We start from the raw sequence: 19228 nt of genomic DNA, 5'->3' as shown, positions 1-19228 counted from the left end.
GTCAACCTTCAGCGCGACTGAGGCTGCCGCAATGAAATCAAACTGTCGAGACGCTGATCCGCTGTTAACAATTTAGTCCGATTTCTCCTGCTTTAACAACGCTGCTCTCAGTTCATGTGCTGAGCAAGTCAGAGATGCTTTGAGGCGCACACAGGACGACAGAGTGACACGGAGCTCTTACCACGTTGTTGCTGATCTTGGGTTTGCTGTTGATGATTCTCTCCTCAGCGCCTATCAGACCGTCTAAACCCAACATGGCGGAGCCTGCAGGAGGTGGAGGAGCACAGTGAGCAACAGCAGAGCTGCACAAATAAACAGATAGGCAAGCAGGAAAACAAACAAACAAACAAACAAACAGGGATGGTGGTACTGATGGTGGCCGTCCAGCTCTTCTCTTCAGCACTGTCGCCTTGGTGCACTGGTGACAACAAAGCCCTTTCTTCCATTCATTCAGTGTGAGCACTGTGACGCCGGCGTCACGCTGACCTTACATTTCCCACAAAGGCTCTCTCTCAAAGTGGTGTTTAGCATATAGCTGAGGTTTTTCTCTGTAAACATCCAGCACTGACTCACTGAATGAAACTGTTCTAAACAATTATGAGTCATACTGGCTTTTTAATCCCTCACTTCCTGGTCAAAACTCTGCATTACTGTGTTTCTACGACTCCTTCACAGTCCCCGGAGATTTTAACAGATGATCTCTTATTTTTTAAAAAAGTCTCGGTAAGTTTGTGAGCCTGAGTTTGTGGGCGAGAGTGTCAAATGTGCATGTTAGACTGATGGCTTTCGAACAGGCATATCGTCTATAAATACACACACAGCAGATATGCCATGAATAAATGAAGACCTGAGAGGAGGAGAGCGAGCGAGGCAGCGAGGGCAGCGACCTGAACAATGTACAGCGGCGATGAGGCGGCTGCCGTCGACTTATCGTCTCATGCCGCTGCTGGTCGGCTGACGCCAAACGCTTGAGATTAGCACAATTGCCTTTGGCTTAAGGCTGAGAACAGTGATGTGTGTTTACGAGCTTCAGCGTGCAGCGAGTGACGTCTGAAACTCTGGCAGGTCATCAGATGTTACTGCAGGGAGAACACACAGCACAATGGGAAGGAGCTGATGTTCTCCCTTTTTTTATAACAAGAAATTCATTGATTAATGGAGAAAATACTCGATACATTAATCCATAATGAAAATAAGCCTTAGTTGCTTTCTAATGTATCCTGGACAAGAAAAAAATGAAAATTCAACAGCGGCGAGAAAGTTCTACAGAAGAAACCCAAAACAACAGGGGACACAGTGCAACCATTTAAACAACGGATCTATAATTGATATTCAGCATTTAGTGGCAGGTGTCTCTGTGTGGGCTGAGTGAGATCACAGCGTTAAGCCCAGATCAGACAGAACACGTGACGTAACCACAGCCCTGCCTCAGGACAAACTGGGCCAATTTCAGATTGGGCCGCGGGTCAACAGTGGAAACACTGAGCCTCAGACGGGGCCACGAAATCACCAAGCTCCTATCGGGAAGGGGGGGCAGGTCAGTGCGTGGGACGGGGAATAATTAAGCAAGGTGCTTTGACAAACGTGCTGAGGACGGGATGACAGCAAAACACAAGACTGAGAAGTCTCCCAGCGAGGGGAGCCGGCTGTGATCTGTCGCTAACCAGACTTTTGCTATTCAGCGTGAGGCGATAATCCTCGTATGATGAAAAGCATAAGAGCAACTGAAACCCAACCACGCAGCCCATGTGAGTCATCAGAAAATAAAAAAAAAAAGTAGAAAATTAACCACCAGATGGCTTCTGATAAAATAGAAATGGTGGGAGAAAGAGAGAGGATCTCAAATTGCACCAAGAGAAAAGAGAACAGTGGAACAAAATAGTAGATGGGAATGGCTTGGGAGATGAGGAAGGGTGGGTGGAGGGGGGGCAGAAAAACAAGACGCAACAGAGGCACCAACCTTTCTTGAAGGCACGTGGGGAGTCTGATAGATCGCCTTGGCATTAGAAATGAGCAACAGAAAAAAAGAAGAACAGAAAAGGGGAAGGAGAGAAGAGAGAAAACTTAGGTGAGAAGAGAAACGGCAGGATTATCAAGCTGTGTTAATCGATTAGGAAAAGAGTCCAGCAGGGAAAAGTCCGAAAAATAAATCTGAGACATAACAAAACTTAAAAAAGAGAGGCGTTTCTAGATTGGCTAGCTCTTTCTAAGCCCTCTGGGGTGTTGGCACGTATATGAAACGCTCCTTTGGGATTTACTTGTAATTTGCCTTCCATCCTGCTGGAAATGTTCCATCCATCTCCTTGAGGATTCAATCTTTTGTTTGGCACAAATGTGACAAAGAAGAGAACCATAACTGCTTGGTTTTTTTCTTTCCTCTAAGCTTTTGGCTTCGGCGCAGCACCGAAGCCTGAGGCTCTGTGCATTTTTCTGAACTTCAGTAGTGCTGCACTGACAGCTCGGCCACAGGGACCAGGCACAGATAAGTCCAAACCCACGGCTCCGCTGCACATCTGCATCGGCCTACGACACACTGTAAACCTACTCTCCCTCACTGTGCAACAGTTCTGGCGTCACCAGCGTCCTTCAGAGTGACCGGCGTGTGCGGCCTGTTGCTCTCCACGCAGCCACAGCGTGGTTGATGATGCTGCTTGTGAGTGTGTCTGGGGCTGGAGCTGCTCACCCTCTGGCTCTGAGCGGGATCCCAGGGATGTGACCTGGATGGGCCGGTAGGGTTTCCCCTCGGACGCGGGGACTTCCACGCTCTCCTCTGACGAGACGGTGACATCTGGCTGCGATTCGGAGATAGACGACAGGAACTGGTCCATGTCGGCCTTCTGCTCCTGGAGGAGCTCGTCTGCAGAGGGAAGCGCAAATGACAAACTGTGAGACGGATCACCTGCCGACCCGGGACATGGCAGCAACATGCAAAATGAGATTTTCACCAATTACTGTTAACATTCTTGTTCAAACAGAGCTGCTGCTGCTGCAAGAGAGACGTCTGCTCCCGTTTCTGCTAACTACCAATTAGTATTTTTCTGAGAGCTATTTTCCGTGTAAATCTGCACATCTCCCAACAGGATGCTGCATGGTGAAAGCTGTGACCCAGTTCTGTCACGGCACCCGTTCCACTTTAATCTGTGCTGCAACACCATGCTGTTCGGTTCCTTTAATGAACCACAGGAAACAACAGACAATAATAAAACACACTGGAGTTTGCCCGTCTTAAATTTTACAAGTGGAGATGAATACATGCCACATACAGTTTCCTGTTTTAGATCTACTTCTTAAAAACCAGAGCTTGTGAGCCGAGACCCCTAAAAGCAGTGAGTAGACGCTTTATTAAATTCACAAGTTTATACTAAGGAAAAAAAAAGAGACAATATTTTTCTTTCTGTCTCTAGTAATTGGTTTAAAGCTTCAAATATTTGCGTTTCCCTTTGCACAAAGACAAGAATGTTTTTCGTCAGATTGCACCCGATATAAAAATAAACAACAAATCCGCAGAGGGTCCAGAGGAAATGTGATGTATTGGCTTTATCTGTCTGGCACACGTGTGAATTCCATCCCTGTTTTCATTTCACTTGGCTCTTATTACGGCGCCTCCCTCTCCGAGCTGCCCGGGAGGGCTTCTTTAAAGATCATGACTCACCGATTTCATCCTGAATCTCGTCGGCCACGTAAGGTACTTTGTAGAGCAGGGACAGACTCTGGTTCATCCTCTCCTCGATGACGCGCAGGTGGGTCATCACCTGGCGTTGAGAAAACAGACAAACAGCGTGCGATGAAACCAAACACCTGTCGTAATTTTATGACGACATCAAAGTGAAACCGCTTCCCTGTGTGGAAATGATGTGCCTTAATCGCAGGGTCGTGGATAAATCAAAACATCAAAACGTTCTAAGTTCCCAAAGCCTGAGGTGTTGTCTTCCACTGGCTTACTTTGTCTGAACAAAAGTGAAGAACTTTAACAATCTTTACGATTGTTAAATATTGCGAAAAGCTGGAGATCATTACATTGGGCAAGCGGGATTTTTTTTACAAAAATGAAATACTTGATAAGTCAGTCATTAAAATTGTTGTCATGTCGTTTTACGGCACATGACAAACCCATTAATTCAATAATCATTTCAACGCTAATCCAGTGACAGCTAATTACAGAGTGATTTGCCAACTATTGGTGAGAAATGTTCTTCCCAACAGAATTTATTTGAAAGCTGACATTAATGACCTGTAATAAAGTCTTATCCCAGAAAATCCCCCTGAAATTCTCTTCTTTGAGTTTATGAGGTTACAAGTTTTGACACCTAATAACATCACAGATTACAATTTTGGCTTTCCTGGTTGGAGATTTGCGCAGAGAAGCTGTGCTCTGCAGAAAAAACATGGCGGCACGCCGAGACAATTCATTAAAGATTAGAGATTAAAGTTCATCTTCGGAAAACAAGAAGAGAAAACACAAAGCCCACGAGAAGGTAAAGATGAAGGCAAAAAGGAGAAAAAAAGCTGAAGAACACGAGCTGTTGTGACGATGTTGTCGTGATGAAGATGAAGAGGTTGTTGTGAGTAGAACCTTCTTCTAGTGAAGTTTTAGCTTCTCCCGCTGCCATGATGCCACATGTGCCAACAACCACAGATGAGTCTCTTTCTGAGTAACTGCTACAGCCAGGAAAGAGACTTTAAATTTTCATAAAATTTAAGAGACAAATTTAGCAGCCAGCCGGCTCTCTGCCCACAGTTTAAATGTTCTGAACCTTCGCTTATGTTCTCAAATTTAAATCGAACGGCAGCAACGTGCCTTCTGGCAGACAGCATATTTTCTTGAGTTGAACTCGATCACAGCCAGCCGACTTGCAGACATAAAAACAAGTTGCAGCACGTAATTTTCAGTTCGGTGTTGCAGCTCTGAACTGCCTTGACAGGATCTCCCACATGTCAGCCCCACCACCGCATCACAACTCTTTTGGTCAAACAGACACAAAACTTTGTGCAATCCAAAAGTTCTCCAGTCGCTTTCACTGTTTCTACCAGCAATATGATGCTCAGAGAAGAGAAATATTTCCACATTTCTGCTGCCAAAGTGGTTGGCAGAATATGAAAAGCTACCAGCCGCTGACAAAGCTGACCAGCTCTTGGCAGTTAACTGGTGTTTATTCCCCACTATGATGATTGACTGTTTTAATCTTCCGACACACGGGTGCAGTGCACCAGAGCCAGCAACAGATGGCAATAATACACCTTTCCCATTAAAGGCTCGCCGCAGCCCCCGTGGCACCTTCCTGTCGATGTTTGACAAACAATCCTCATTACGAAAATTACATGGTCCCAGTGTTGGAGTAGAGCTTTCGATGCATCAGGCAGCCTCTCCTGAGCAAGACAGGATGGGTGGGGGGTTTATGAGAAGAGAATAATCTTGAGCCCATCAAGTCACCTAACACACTCACAGAAAGCACAGCAAGCCTTCTGTTTGCAAAGGATTCTTTTGTAAGGCACTTTGTAAGTCAAATGTCAAATCTGCAAACAAGGAGAGTTGCAAAAAAAATGCAGATTTGAACTTGCTGCAGAGCTGGCTGGGCTTAACAAACAAACACTCTGAGAGCATAACAGTACAGATTGGCTCCCCATGACTGAGCACAGAGGCTCATCGCCTCCCGGAGGCTGCGATTCATCTGAAAAGTAACCCCGAGGTCCCCCCCACCCCTCCTGGCTATGCTGTTTCATCCATCTGCCGCGTTATCTGCGGCGGAGGATAACTGCAAATGGTGTCGGAGGGCACCGACACACACAGGCGAGTACATCTAACAGAGGAGCTTCCAGCCAAATCCCTGCGCAGAGTCCGGCATTACACAAGACCTGCGCAATTTTAATCTTCGTCTGAGGCTTAAGTGAATGAAGCGCCCGCCCTCCCTCCCTCTCCGTCAAACAAGCCTACTCACTCCTCCTGGGCTTCAGCTCAGAGAAACACACACTCTTTCTACCTCCTACACACTTGGAAACAGGGCAGAGAGGAGCAGGCTGAGGCATCATTATCTCTCCCGTGTCTGAGGAGGAACAGGAGGAGTGTTGGAGAGATGCTGGAGCAGCTCAGCATGAGGTTTCAGATTTACTGACACAGCCTAAGATACGCTACGTCTTCATTGGCAAAATTAGCTCAGGAAGGATGCAAAACCTCAAAGTATTGGCAGGTACCAATTAACCCAGCTGAACTAAAACAGACCTTAATGACTACACGATTGATAATCAATTGACACAAATCAAAGACAATTAATTCAAACAAAAAATGGCAAAAAAAAAAAAAAATGTTGCTGGTTCCAGCTTCTTGATGTGTTTCTCTGCTTCCAATGATTCCAATCTGAATATTCTGGAGTTTTTCACTGCTGATTGGAGAAAAAAGGATAAATAAAAACTGACCTGTGACTTCATCTGAGCCGCCTTCTCAGGATCCACAGCCAGGACGTGCTGGTAGTGGCGGATGGTGTGCTGGCGGTCCTTGTTCTCGGCGCGGACGTACCTTCGCAGGGCTTGCAGGATGCGGTGGGGCTGACGGGGGACGTTGGGGAATTAGGATTGCGTGGTAAAACATCATAACCGCTTCTGCGTAATACAGATTCTTAGTATGATGTATTAATCTGTCCTCGCGTGGATGTGAGTGACGTGACAACAGCTTCTACTCTGAGGTGGTGCCACTCAGTTGTACTTCCATCAAAGCTATCGAATAATTTTGAAGCTGATGTTTACGATCTCCATCACATTTAATCAGATTTATTTTGATTTTACATAATAAACCTCAATACTGGTGAAAAGATGAAAACAACACAAACACCCGCCCGCCCGCCTTCCTATGTCTTTGTAGAGTCAGTGTCAAATGTGAGGTGCATACAGCATGACGTAAAATCTTCTGCAGCACCTACTGAAACAGCATCACACCACAGATGATGCAACTACCAATTTAGGGAATGTAACTGAAGCAGGATAAGAAACTACTGCTCTCAGGTCGGGCAACAAGCTTACATTTAAAGTGTGTACAAAATGTTGATATTTAATTCTTTCCTTTTTGGGTAACACGCCCAACATTGGTGCTTTGAGAAACCACCAGCACCTTGTAACAGAGTGCCAAAGTGAGTGCTGGCAAAAGGATCAAAAGTCTATTAGATGAGAGGCATTAAAACAAACACGACGCAGGAATTATAGCTGTAGGTTCAAATGTGATTGACTTTGTGCTCATGGAGGATTTTAGGATGTGTGTTTTTCTGGCTGCAGTAATCCATTCTCCCCGTGGCGAACTGAACGTTGGCAGAAGGTCTTTTGACAGAATATGAGATTAGCCACAGGCCATAAGCAGCGTACGGCTCAGCGTGGCTTCGCAGGCGTGTATGTGCGTGAATCGTGAATGTGTTTGCACCTCGAATTGGCGTTTGGGGGGGCATTACACAGATGGTGAGGGGAGAGTGTGTTTGTGTGTGTGGTGTTTACCCTGGGCGGGTCGGCCTGCAGGGCAGCCAGGTAGTTCTCCAGGGCCAGACGGCGCCGGTCATTCAACATGGCCTCCACCCGGGCGAGGTGAGTCTCCACCAGCTGCTGCTTCTCGCTGGCTGCCTCCTCCTCCAGGGATTCCACCATGGCCTGGAAGTGCTGGAAACAAAATCATGAGCACATATAAATATGTATATGCAGCTTCTTAAACAGAGTGACACAATAGCTCTTTCAACGTCTACTAAACAAAAAGAGAGAGAAAAAAAGCAGCTCTCAGTTTCACTCATGCGCCTCTCAGGCTTGTCAAGGGAGTTGGGGACTCATTTAGAAGTCTCCCCATTCAGACAGTGCCCTAATTTAGACTTAGAGTGATAAAGATAGAGCAGCCGGGGGAAAGGGATCTTTAATGGCACAGGGAGTGAGGGACCCAGGGCCTGTAAGAAGTCATATCTCACCCAAACAAAGGGCTCCCAGTGGTGGTGGTGGGGGGATCAGTGTCTTACCTGGATCAATGTCTGCCTCTCAGCTTTGGGCAGGTTCTTAGCCTGGCGATCAGCCTCTTCCCACTCTTTTCTTACCTGCAGTGAGAGAAACAAAAGGACACGAAGTGAGACGCCAGGTGGTCCTCCTGCACCTGTTCACTCTCAGTGAGCCTGATAATTGCCACAAGTTATGTTTGTAAGTGCAGAAGGTAAAAAGGCAAGAGACCCTGAACGTAAAGCTTTGTTCCTTGCCATATTCTTGCAATCGATCTTTCAAATGTTAAGAAGATAAAATAGTCAAACAACTCGCACCTTTTCAAGCCCTGAATTCTTCTCTCAACTGCAACCAAACAAGCCTAAGAGTTTAATTTGTAATCCTAAAATACAAAAATACCTGTTCTTATTGACTTCTTGACGTTTCAACATTCTTACAATGTCATCGCAAACTGCATCACTGTTGCCGATGCAAAAGCTTTTCTAATCCCCACCGTTCAGTCTATGCACTCATCTGCCTGGTTTTGAAAATCAATAAAAGACAGCGGCGTTCGCCTCATGAGTGTCCTCTATGAGAACAGCAAATGTTCTATTCATTTTGTGAATGTAATGTTTATCACCATGGATTAATCTGCGATGATAAAACTGCTTCTCTTTTGTGGTTTTGGGCTCAAAAGGCAGTTTCAAAGTGAGCTTCTGTTTCGAAATTCATCTTCTGGCAAAACATTCTGGGACTGATGAGTTTCTCTATCTGATATTCTTATTGTGCTACTGGGCGGTAAAAAATAGCCTCTTTAATTAGGGAAGTGGTCTCGTGACTCGGCCCGGTAACGTACCCTCTCCATGCGGTTGCGGTGCCTGATCTCCAGCTGCTCCTTGGCCCTCTGGAAGCGACTGTGCTCCTTGTCATCAGCCGGGGTCTCAAAGTAAATGTCAACATCATCGGTGGGCTGAGGAGTCGGCGGCATGGCTGCAAATTCACAAACAGATGGTGAGTGGACAGGGCTGCAAACTGACAACCAGGCAGAGAGAGAGAGAGAGACAGACAGGCAGACAGACAGGCAGACAGACGAATGGGCACAGAGAGAGAGAGAGAGAGAGAGAGAGAGCTGAAAGTGGAATACAGATTGAAGTTGCACAAAAATCCTCACAGAAGCACTCTTCTCGTTGGTGTTCTTCCACCCTCAGTAAGTCTGATAAATTTAAGAGAATCTGACAGTCTTTCCTTTTGAATTCCTTTCATCTTCCCATCGGCTTTCTGCTGACAGGTCGCATCTCCAGCACTAATGGAAATATCTCCGCATTTGACGGCTGGGTCATCTGGGGCGAGGCCAGAGGGCTCTGTTCTGGGTTCCTCGCTATGCAGTCACGCAGGACTCACTCCCTGCACCGCGAAAAACAATAACGCTCCGGGCTCGCAAACGGGGAGAAGCCCCACCGTTTCACCTCGCCGTCAAAAACATGAGGCGGCGGGTTAACGGGCGAACACGAGGACTTCCTGCCCTGAACTTTACTGCTTCGTCTCCTGAAGTCAAAAGAAAAATCCAACGAGTTATGGCTATGAATTGTGTTTGAACTGATGAAAAGTGAGTCAGTGTAAGGCAAAAAAAACTCCACCCCTCCCCAAAAAAAAGTAAAAGTAGTGGCAGTGCTTTGTGAGCAGACAGACAGGCAGACTGTTGACAGACAGACAGATGAACAAATGGCAGGAGTCAACACTGGCAAGCAAACAAAGAAGCAAGCAAAGTCTACAAAGTGCGTCTGAAGTTGCACACACACACTAAATAAAGAAGAGAGAGGAGAATGTCATGTGTTCTTTCTTTTATTTGGTATTTTTGGAATTTTTAACTTCAATTTTAATCTCACTTTTGTTTTTCAATTCAAAATTTACTTGGCAGGTCTTAACCCGATCTGACGTACGACAATAAAATTAAAACTATTTTCAATGCACTGTCTCGTGCAGGAAACCGGCCTGAAGAAAACGCCGTCTGGAAGGGGAACAATTATGATTTAAGACAATGATGCGTTTAAGAACATGAATCTGAACGGATATTCAGCGTCAGCTTTCTGGACCTGACAGTTTTCCAATATTTATGCTAAAAGACACAAGACACAGTTGGTTGCTCTCTCATGCATAAATATCTCTGGGGGTTCACACTGTGTCTTATTGAACAGTCACTTAGGTAATAAAACCTAACATGAGCTTAAATAATTTCTGTCTGATATTGTTAATATTGAATATTTCAACAGTTCCAATTTAGTGCAGAACTGACTAAAGCTAATGAGCCATTTTGTGCCACACGAAGACATTCAGAGCTCAGATCTATCATGTCATTACGAACAGCCTGTTTATTAGTGAAGAACTGATGCTAAGTGACATTTTATTCAGCGAAACAGCGCTGAAATTATGAACGGATTAATGACGGAAAATTAATCTGCAAGTTATTCATCAGGCAAAAAAAGCCAAACAAAATCTGTTTCCATTGACTTGAAATGAAATATCTTCATGACAAAACAAGCAATCTGAACGCTGAGCTCTCAGAAACTGTGATGAACAATCAATACTGTCTGACATTTTCTAGGCCAAACAATTAATTACTGGCACATTATAAAAATTAAAACAAAGATTAGGTGCGGCACTTGGTCTATCAGTGAGCTGGCAAAAAAAAAAAAAGCGAGTGATGCAGAGTGAATTCACTCGCTGTGGTTGTTGTGGTGGTGGAGGTGGCCTGCCAACAACAGCTGTAGTGATTTGATGAGAGACACCTGAAGACTGCAGAACAGATGTTCCGCTTGAAAGTCGGCGACAGCCTACATAATCCTAAAGTGTTTTCAGTGGAGAGTCTGCAGCAAAGACACAAAGAGACAGAGAGACAGAGGGGGTGTTTTCAAACCGGCCTCCGTCAGGTGAGACTTACTCAGGCGTTTGCACACGGCCATGCAGTACTCCTCTGAGTCGAAATTGTTGCGGTTGCCGGCGCAGCCCCCGTATATGAAGCGCACGCACTTCCTCTGTGTCATGTCGAAGTGCCAGCGGGGCATGGAGGCGCGGCAGGGGCCGGTCTCAGCCTCCAGGGTGCACACCGCTGCCGGGGGACAGCTTGTTAGATCATCCAGCCACTAGGGGCAGCACTCAATTCCAGTCGTAATTACAAACACTAAGGAGAACTACCATCAAACACCCCTTAGCACTGCTACGTTTACAAATGGGATCAAACAGAACAACAACAGTACTGGAACAGTTCCTTTTCCTGTACATGATGAGTGAGATTTAGCAACAGTCAGTGGCTTCAAAGAAGGCAGGATGATTCGTCCTTGTGCCCTGATAAAGCAGAACAGGACATCACAGCGTCTGCTGTGAGCTGAAGAAAAGGGTATCTGCTGATGCAGACACTTATCTAATTACAGCCTGGCTGAGATTTAAAAGTTAAAAAGGTTTGATTATATTTAAGTGGTAGGCAAAGTGCCAATAAGGGAGTGAGAGAGAGACAGAGGTGGGAGGAGCAGCGGGATGGTGCATTGTAATTTAAAACACGTCATTACAAACCTTTCACTTCCTGCAGAGTCTTGTCCTCATCTTGGCCTTCTGACATTTTGCTGCTCTCTTTCTTCTCATCCTCGTCCTCCTTATCTGCCTCCTCGTCCTCGTAGACATAGTGGTACTCCTCCTCATCTTCCTCCTCCTCCTCGTCTTCCTCCTCATCCACCGGCTCCTCCTTTTGTGTGGGCTCCTCATCGGCTGGAGTCTCGCTGAGGGGTGGGGGGAGCAGGAAGAGGGTGGAGGTGATTGAGTTAAAGGGTGGAAGCCAGGAAGAGCAGTGATTTATCAAGGCAGAGCAGCTGCTATAGGTCAATGTCACAACACTTTAATTCATCCAGATGGCCAGTAATACCTGCCCTTCGCCAGAGAGCGGATATTACGCTCGCAATATTTCAAAGACACGACCCGATTGTGAACACAACCCGCACACCCAGAGGCGTTGCCCTCACCTGTTCTCCTCCTCAATCAGATCGGTCTCGTCAATCTCCTCATCCTCTACCTCCTCCTCTTCGTCCTCCTCCTGGGATGGCAAGGAAGGTGGAGCGGACTCCCCGGTGCGAGAGGCAGGGCAGCAGACGTACTCGGTGCCGTGGAACTTGTCGATGCCGCAGGGCAGCAGCATGCCGTAGCTGTGCAGCACCATGGAGCTTTTCGCACAGGCCTGACGAGGAAGAGGAAGTCAGTTAGGGATGACACTGACTGACCATCGCACAGGGCTCCAGACTGACGAAGCTTTTTCTCAAACACGTCACTACTTTAAAGTATCAACTGTAACTTTGACAAAGGGGCGTTTGTTTAACCTTTATTCATCAAGGGGAAGCTGAAGGACTGCATCAACAAGCCATATGGGGGAGTGTGTGAGGGAACCAGAAGTTAAAGTGGAAAACTTTGCCTCCTCCAGGTGTTTCCAAGTGGTATTACTGATGCTTTCCGTTTTCCTCAGATTAGCAACTACTAACAACACAGCAATCAACAATCCACATTTCCTTCCTACTGATACGTTAAAGCAAAAAACTTGCCCACTGCCAGACTTTAATTAAGCCACATGATACTGTTTATAGATTTGAGATAAAAAATGTCCCATGTTTTTCAAGAGGAGGGAATCCATTTATTCTGAAAAGCATTTTCCAAATGTTTAAGCTTTGCTCGTTTATTGTGTGTCTCAGCGTCTTGCAGAGATCTTATGCTAACACAGCATTCTTTATCCTCTCAGGTGTATACGAGCTACCTGTGCTAACACTTTTACAACTCCTAGTATAGTGCTTGTACCTGGCAGTTAGGTTGCCCGACATGATAACATGTCACAAAGTCCTCTAACCGACGGGCTACTTTTCAACGACGCTGCGCTTCATAAAACAGCTAGCAGGCACAGAGCACATCTCCACTGGAGCAGTCGAGGATTAACTGCCCTGCTTAAGAACATCTCAGTGACAGTCCGCGAGGATGCTGACATTGTTTTTCACTCATTTTTCCTACCCTGAATTTTTTCGCATGTGAGATTTATCACTGCTTGGGTGTGACAGATTTGTTATCGACTGGAGGTCAATTTGTGCCTTCGGATGTCACGCTATCTGCGGGCTGCAGATGATACGCGGGTTCAGTCATTTGTATTACATGTCGAGGGGAAGAGTAAGAGTCAGGAAACACAAGGCAGGCAGAGGCGAGAGCTGGGCTCGGCCGCTCGTACCGCCGTGGTCGGAGTGGTCCCTCAGGGCCGACTCTGGAGCTGCCCGGGGGGGATTAGCTGCATTACAGCCACAACACTAATCTGATTAGGAGCTGAAATGTGAGGGATCCCAGTCAGCCTGTGATCAGAGGGCCTGAAAGACTCACAGAGACAGGTGGAAAGGTATTAGGGAGGGAGGAGGAAAGTTCAAAAAGTAATAAAAATGTGATCAGTATGGCAGGGAGAAGGGACTTAAAATGAGTTTAGTTTGAGTAGATGCTTACGACTTCCTCTTCCCACAGGACTTTTCTTTCCCACTGCTCTGCTATCTTACAGATAGAGTCTCCCACTGTTTCCCGTGAGGTAAATCCTTTCTTACCTCTTTGGCCACTCCGTGCCACTGCTGATGGCTGACGCACATGTCCATACGCTCCTTGTGGAAGAACTTGCACTTCTCTGGAACCAGGAGCACGTCACTCACGAATTCGCCCACTGCAACAGCAAATCACATGAACCAACGTGCCTGTTAGTCATGCTACCAATCTGTCCAGAAAAATATCACTCCCCTGCCTGGTCACTGCCAGGGTTAGAAACAATAAATCACCTTGTGGGACTAAATAAAATGAGAAACAGATGAGTGGAAAAAAAGCATAATTTAATAATTCATAGCTGCCTGGCTACATTTCATCACAAAAAATGCATTTGACACTCGAACAGCTGTCTGTGCACCTGAAGCCGAGAGGGATACATCCATTTCCTATAGCCGCATCTGTAACTCCCCAATCAAAATGGCTGTGGAGAAAATCAGGTTGCACACTGTGACTCTTTTCAGGCGGTCCAGACTCTCCCTGCAAGTCAGTGATATCATTTGCCTTGATGAATTCAATCCAGAGATGTTTTATTCATGTAACGAGCTGACAGTAAGCAGATCTATGGGAAATAAAAGACATGACAGGCATCTTGTGGACGGCTATGAATAGCTTCAGGTTGAAACCCTGTGTGTACAAGCATATGGCGCAGAGGTCACAGGAAAGATTAAAAAGGACAGCGACTGCTGACAGACTGGCAGTGTGATGAGGATCTCAGGTAGAAACGCCGCCATCAGACAGCCAGGCGGTGTGAGAGAGAGAGCGAGAGAGAGAGAGAGAGAGAGAGAGAGAGAGAGAGGGATGAATAGAAGGTTCAGATGAGAATGGCTGAGGACTGGGTGGACTGAAAACACACAAATGAGGGTCTAGAGGTCTCAGGACGAGGGCTGGGAGCTGTCCTATAACTGCTCATTTAGTGGTTCGCCGCGACCTCGGCCTCAGGCTGAGCTGCTGAAGCACTTCAGGCGAGCCAGGCGAGGCAGCCGGGCGGTCGGGCAGGCAGACGGTTAAAAAGCAGTGTTTTGGAAAATGAGAGGGTAGGGTAGGAAGAGGAGAGAGCTGGAAATAGCAGAGGACTCAGCAGCTGCTCCTCATCTCCGCCCAGGAGGCACAGCAACACCCCCCCCCCCCGGACAAACACCCCCACCCTCCCCCCTTGTTGTCCTGCTTCTCCTGCTTTGTGTCGGCCAGTGGAAAGTAAATGAGTACATTTACTCAAGTACTTCCAATAGAAAGGAATACATTTGGGTTTTTTTGGGTAAAACAAGAAATTTGAAACTATCACTTTTGGTTCTAGGAAACTGTGATGAGCTGTTTCTGACATTTTAAAAACATAAAAACAACCCCATTACATTCCTACATCCCATATTTTGGAGGGTAATACTGAATTTTTAAGTCTACTTAACTGACATCTACTGATGCTTTGGAGTTTAAGATTTTGATGTGTTTAACATATGATTAGATTATAAAGTATGATGTGTTGTTATAGCCTGCCCACCTAAGCTGTGAAGCTCCATCTTGACTTGCTGCAGTATTTAAACCAAGTAACAGAACAGTCCAACCCAACAGAATTACACAAAATTACACTTTAATAGTAGCCATTCTGCATGAGTGCTTTTCCTCTTGATATTTAAATGGATTTGCTGCTAAAACCTCTTCAATGTGCATTTACGTAAGCACAATTTTGAACGCGTGACTCACTTTGAATAGTGTAATTTTACTTTGTGGTGCTGCTACTTTTGCATCATGTGACTGCGCCTCGGACCACCGACGCCCACCTCTCCATCTCTAACTTGTCCCTGCCTTCACATCTGGAGAAACGCAGAGAGACTGGGAGACATCCTGCCTCCTCGTCACCCTCGGCTCCGCATCCTGCACACCGGACGCTAACTCTCTTTATTTCTCCGTCACATTCGCCCTCGCTCGCTCGCTCGCTCTGGTTGAGGCGAGGTGGAGTGGATTTCGAGCGTCCCCCAGTACGCGGTCACACTGCAGTGGGTGATGGATGGTGGTGTTTGGAGAGCAGCTGTGCCTCGCAAAGCACTCCTGCTCGGTGTGTTTCTCCCTGCGTGTAGTTGGGCAAAGTGTGTGTATGAAAACACACGCTCCTCTTTCTCTGTGACCTCCCCTCCACCTACTCTATTCACGTGCCTTTCCTTTAACCTTGCGTCTATCAGAGAGCCTCGCCAACACTCTCCAGTACCCGGCGTACCAATGATACCTTCAGCACTGAGGGGAGGTGAATTCAATTAAGCACCAACCGAGATCTGCCCGTCGACAGCACAGCTAGTGTGTTTCCAGGGTTTTCCAAAGGAAGGCTGCGGTAATGAAATTTAGTGTAATCAGTATGAGATCTGAAAATGCAAATGACTTCTTCAGTGCACTGAATGATTCAGTCTGCGAAATACTGAATTTCACCACTTAACTATGAGGTACATTCACAGAACATGTATGGGTTTTAAATAGAGAGTCAGCCTTTTAAAGTATTAAGGTTTTCTATCACTGGAAAACAAAAATTTATCTTTAATTGCATTAGAAAACATTACATTAAACAGTAACATTACATGAAAACATAAGTAACTTCAATGTAGTTGTAGTTTTTGTCTAGTGTCAGTTCAGTGAATCGGGTTTCAGTCTTGGACTTTTGGCAGTGAAGCAACCCTTTTGTTTACATTTGCATCATGGATGGTGCCTTCAAAGTGGTAGAAATCCGATTTGCCAGTATGACAAGATTACACGGGGCAGACGTGACTAAAACCAGCTGTCTGAAGATTGACGTTACATAGTGGAAAGAACATTTGTGTTCAACTCCCAGCCACATTTTCGGCAAACATTAATATGACCTTGTTGCTTTCACATAATCTTTTAAGTGGGAAGGAATGTAGTGGCTTTTTCCTCCACCTTTCCAGAGGTAAAAGAGTGCAAAGAGCCAAAGGTGTGGCGCTCTGTAACAAGCACGAATCTGTATTATCAACTTACTCACAATCACAAGACTCAGCCCCTCTGGTGATATCAGGAGCTGTCATTGTGTGCCCTGCCCTTCCCTAAATCAACAGCCTTAGTCAACAGGAAAGGCAAAGTGTGTCCATAAATGTCAATAAACAAATTCCACTTTTCACTAAAACACGGCCTTAAAATACGGGTCAAGATTAGGGCTAAGAATAAGCCAAAATACACCTGAAATAAATGTGACCTGTTATTGATAACTACAAACAGCAACAGAAGTTAAAAAATTCAGAGATAAAATGTAAAATTGCCTTTTGAAAGAACCCACGGAGGCTGGGTTTACGATTTAGTTGCTGTGTAAGAGACAATCTGCCATGCACACTAACCAACACAGCAGTTACACATCTGCCGCCGACTGCTTTCACCACAGCAGACATAATAATAAAAAAAGTCTCAAAAATAATCCTCTGCTGTTTGACAAAGACATCATGCTGCAGGGATTAGAGTGCCATGGAACAAAAATCACATTCATTTGCAGAGTCATTGTTTGTGGACAGGAAACATGGAGGGATTGTGTCTCTGTGACTGAGCCTTTGCATGGAGCAGTGAGATACAGTATAACCCATCTCTCTCTCTCTCTCTTCACACTGATCTCCATCCTTCGCTTGCATTATTCATATAAACCTATTAACTTGACATTGGTGCTGGTCTGGCCTTTTTAATCATATCCTTCGAGCTAAAGCCCATCTCCCCTTGGTCTGTTTCATTTCTTTTTTGATTCTACTATAATTAACATACACTGATGACTATGAGGACGAACCTCTGATGTCCATTTCTCTGGAACGCTAGGTGAACGTCATAATGAATAATTCAAAAGCACCCCTTATTGCACTTGATGTGACGAGGAGCTTTGACAAATAATGGACTGCAGAGGTGAGGCGCAGTGAGGTGGCAGAGGCACACTGTGGCTCGTAGCATATGATCAGAGCCCTCCAATTAAGCCCCTAACATGCTCCATTACATAATTACGCAGAAACTCTCTCAGTAGCCTCCTTCGCCAGCACCTTATGTTTATCTCTCCTTCTCCATCTGTCTCCTCTGTTCTCTCACACTTCTTATTTGCAGCCCGGCAGAGCAGCAGAGATGGCCTTCGTAATTTGATGGGGCATGAGTGCCCTTACCTCTAACAATGATGATGACAAAAAATGTGCAGGAACAAGCAATAAAGCTATTTAATTATTTCACAGGAGGTAATGAGATTGTTGGCAGTCACGGCGCTGTTGCTGAATCATAATGAGGGGTCTTGGGTTGTTGATGGATGAAACAGCCAGTCAAGACAAGAGGACAGAGGCTACGTGGCAGGAAGTTAGAGGGAAACACCTTCAGGATGTCAGATGAGAGAAAACTGGGGGAATATCGGAAACTGAATCTGCATGTGAACCTCTCTCATTTGTATTCCTGTCTAGGCCACCGAGTGACCACTCCAGTTGTGGTGTTTGCTGTCCCATGAATTTCCCAAAAGCCTCCTCTTTGCGTTTGCCAAAAACGCTCCTGAATGGTAGCCCATTTCACAGTCCAGTGGAACTGCTAATAGCTTTTTCATCCTGGAAAGCTGCACAACTCAATCAGCAAGAGGCTTTCGGACAGAGGAAGGGTGCTGGGAAGTGTTTGCAGCAAAGAAGAGGATGTTTTTTCCTCTCTGACATATCTTGACATGGCTGACAACAGTGGACAAATCAGGGCTGGCAGGGAAATTTAAGGCCTGGATTTACCAGCACGGCATCTTTCCTCATTTCCTGTGGCCCCTACTGGTCTATAAGGTATTACAGACAACAGTCAGGGCTATGAAAGAAAGATCAGTCATTTCCTCTCCAAATGCCTGAGTCTGCCATAAAGCCTGTGTGGCATCGCCTTACATGGCCAGAACATACAACAGCTCTCTTGCTCTCGTGCAAAAGAGTGACTCAGCTGACATCGCAGTCTCTAAGGCTGGTAGTGAAGTGAGGACTGGGATGAAGTGGCAGGCCCAGGAGGCACTGGACCAGGCAGATTCATAACTGTGAAACAGTGCTCCAGTTGGATCGGTGGCAGGTGCACATGCAGGGCTCAGCAGCAGCATTCAAAGAACTTGCCACGAGAAAGCCAGAGGTAAAGATAGGCAGCACCTGGTCTGAGAGGAGGTGTGAGCAGAATTAGAGTAGAAATTGGCTCCAGCAGAACGGTGGGGATGCAGCAGCAGGGCACGGGAACCAGATGAGTGCGAGCTGTGGAAGGCAGAGCCGCTCAGGATAAAGTTTTTTGATCCAGTCATCTACAATGTTCTTCCCTGCTCCGCTAACTTGGATTTCGGAGGGTTGCCTGGGACTCCTGCAGTCCCTCTCATTAGCTGTTGCCCAACGGCTCTGGGAGAAGGACTTTGTAGCAGCAGCAGTGGCAGATTCCAGCCTGGGCTCAACAATAACGGTTTCCTGTTGGCAGCTGGGATGACAGGTACGATACGTTTCTACTGAGGTGGGCCGCAGAGGTTTGCTCGCCAGACCTTCTACAGGACGTGCCACATGGCAACGGATCAAAAGGGAGGGCCTGTTGATTACACAGGCCATTTGGGCACAAGTCAAGTCCCGATCTACCCTGGCTCTGTTCCCTGGGCGAGGGTGTATGATTGGTGGAAGACGTGATACACTCGATGAGCCCAGGTTACATAAGTGATGATGTGTCCAAGCGTATCATAAGATGTTTGATCCTGTTTCAGCACTCT

At 46.2% G+C, this 19228-nt stretch overlaps 1 protein-coding gene across 5 annotated transcripts in view; it reads right to left on the bottom strand.

The window, feature by feature from the left end:
* aplp2 (amyloid beta (A4) precursor-like protein 2) overlaps positions 1–19228 on the bottom strand; it is a 51603-nt gene that overhangs the window by 4580 nt on the left and 27795 nt on the right. For 2 of the 5 annotated variants that reach the window (XM_046389799.1, XM_046389797.1), the window contains exons 4-15: positions 13536–13648; positions 11940–12151; positions 11497–11699; positions 10868–11035; positions 8786–8919; positions 7977–8051; positions 7474–7632; positions 6412–6540; positions 3653–3752; positions 2684–2857; positions 1961–1996; positions 182–264 (exon numbers count right to left, since the gene is read on the bottom strand). In XM_046389799.1, coding sequence (XP_046245755.1) covers positions 182–264; positions 1961–1996; positions 2684–2857; positions 3653–3752; positions 6412–6540; positions 7474–7632; positions 7977–8051; positions 8786–8919; positions 10868–11035; positions 11497–11699; positions 11940–12151; positions 13536–13648 — 1586 coding nt within the window. The remainder of the gene's footprint in view (positions 1–181; positions 265–1960; positions 1997–2683; positions 2858–3652; positions 3753–6411; positions 6541–7473; positions 7633–7976; positions 8052–8785; positions 8920–10867; positions 11036–11496; positions 11700–11939; positions 12152–13535; positions 13649–19228) is intronic. The other 3 variants (XM_046389800.1, XM_046389798.1, XM_046389801.1) reach the window with 2 other exon arrangements.

The sequence above is a fragment of the Scatophagus argus genome, chromosome 5 (genome assembly GCF_020382885.2).
Source record: "Scatophagus argus isolate fScaArg1 chromosome 5, fScaArg1.pri, whole genome shotgun sequence".
In the NCBI taxonomy this organism is placed as follows: domain Eukaryota; kingdom Metazoa; phylum Chordata; class Actinopteri; family Scatophagidae; genus Scatophagus; species Scatophagus argus.
Note: the sequence above shows the minus strand (reverse complement) of the source record. Positions and strands in the feature narration are given on the sequence as shown.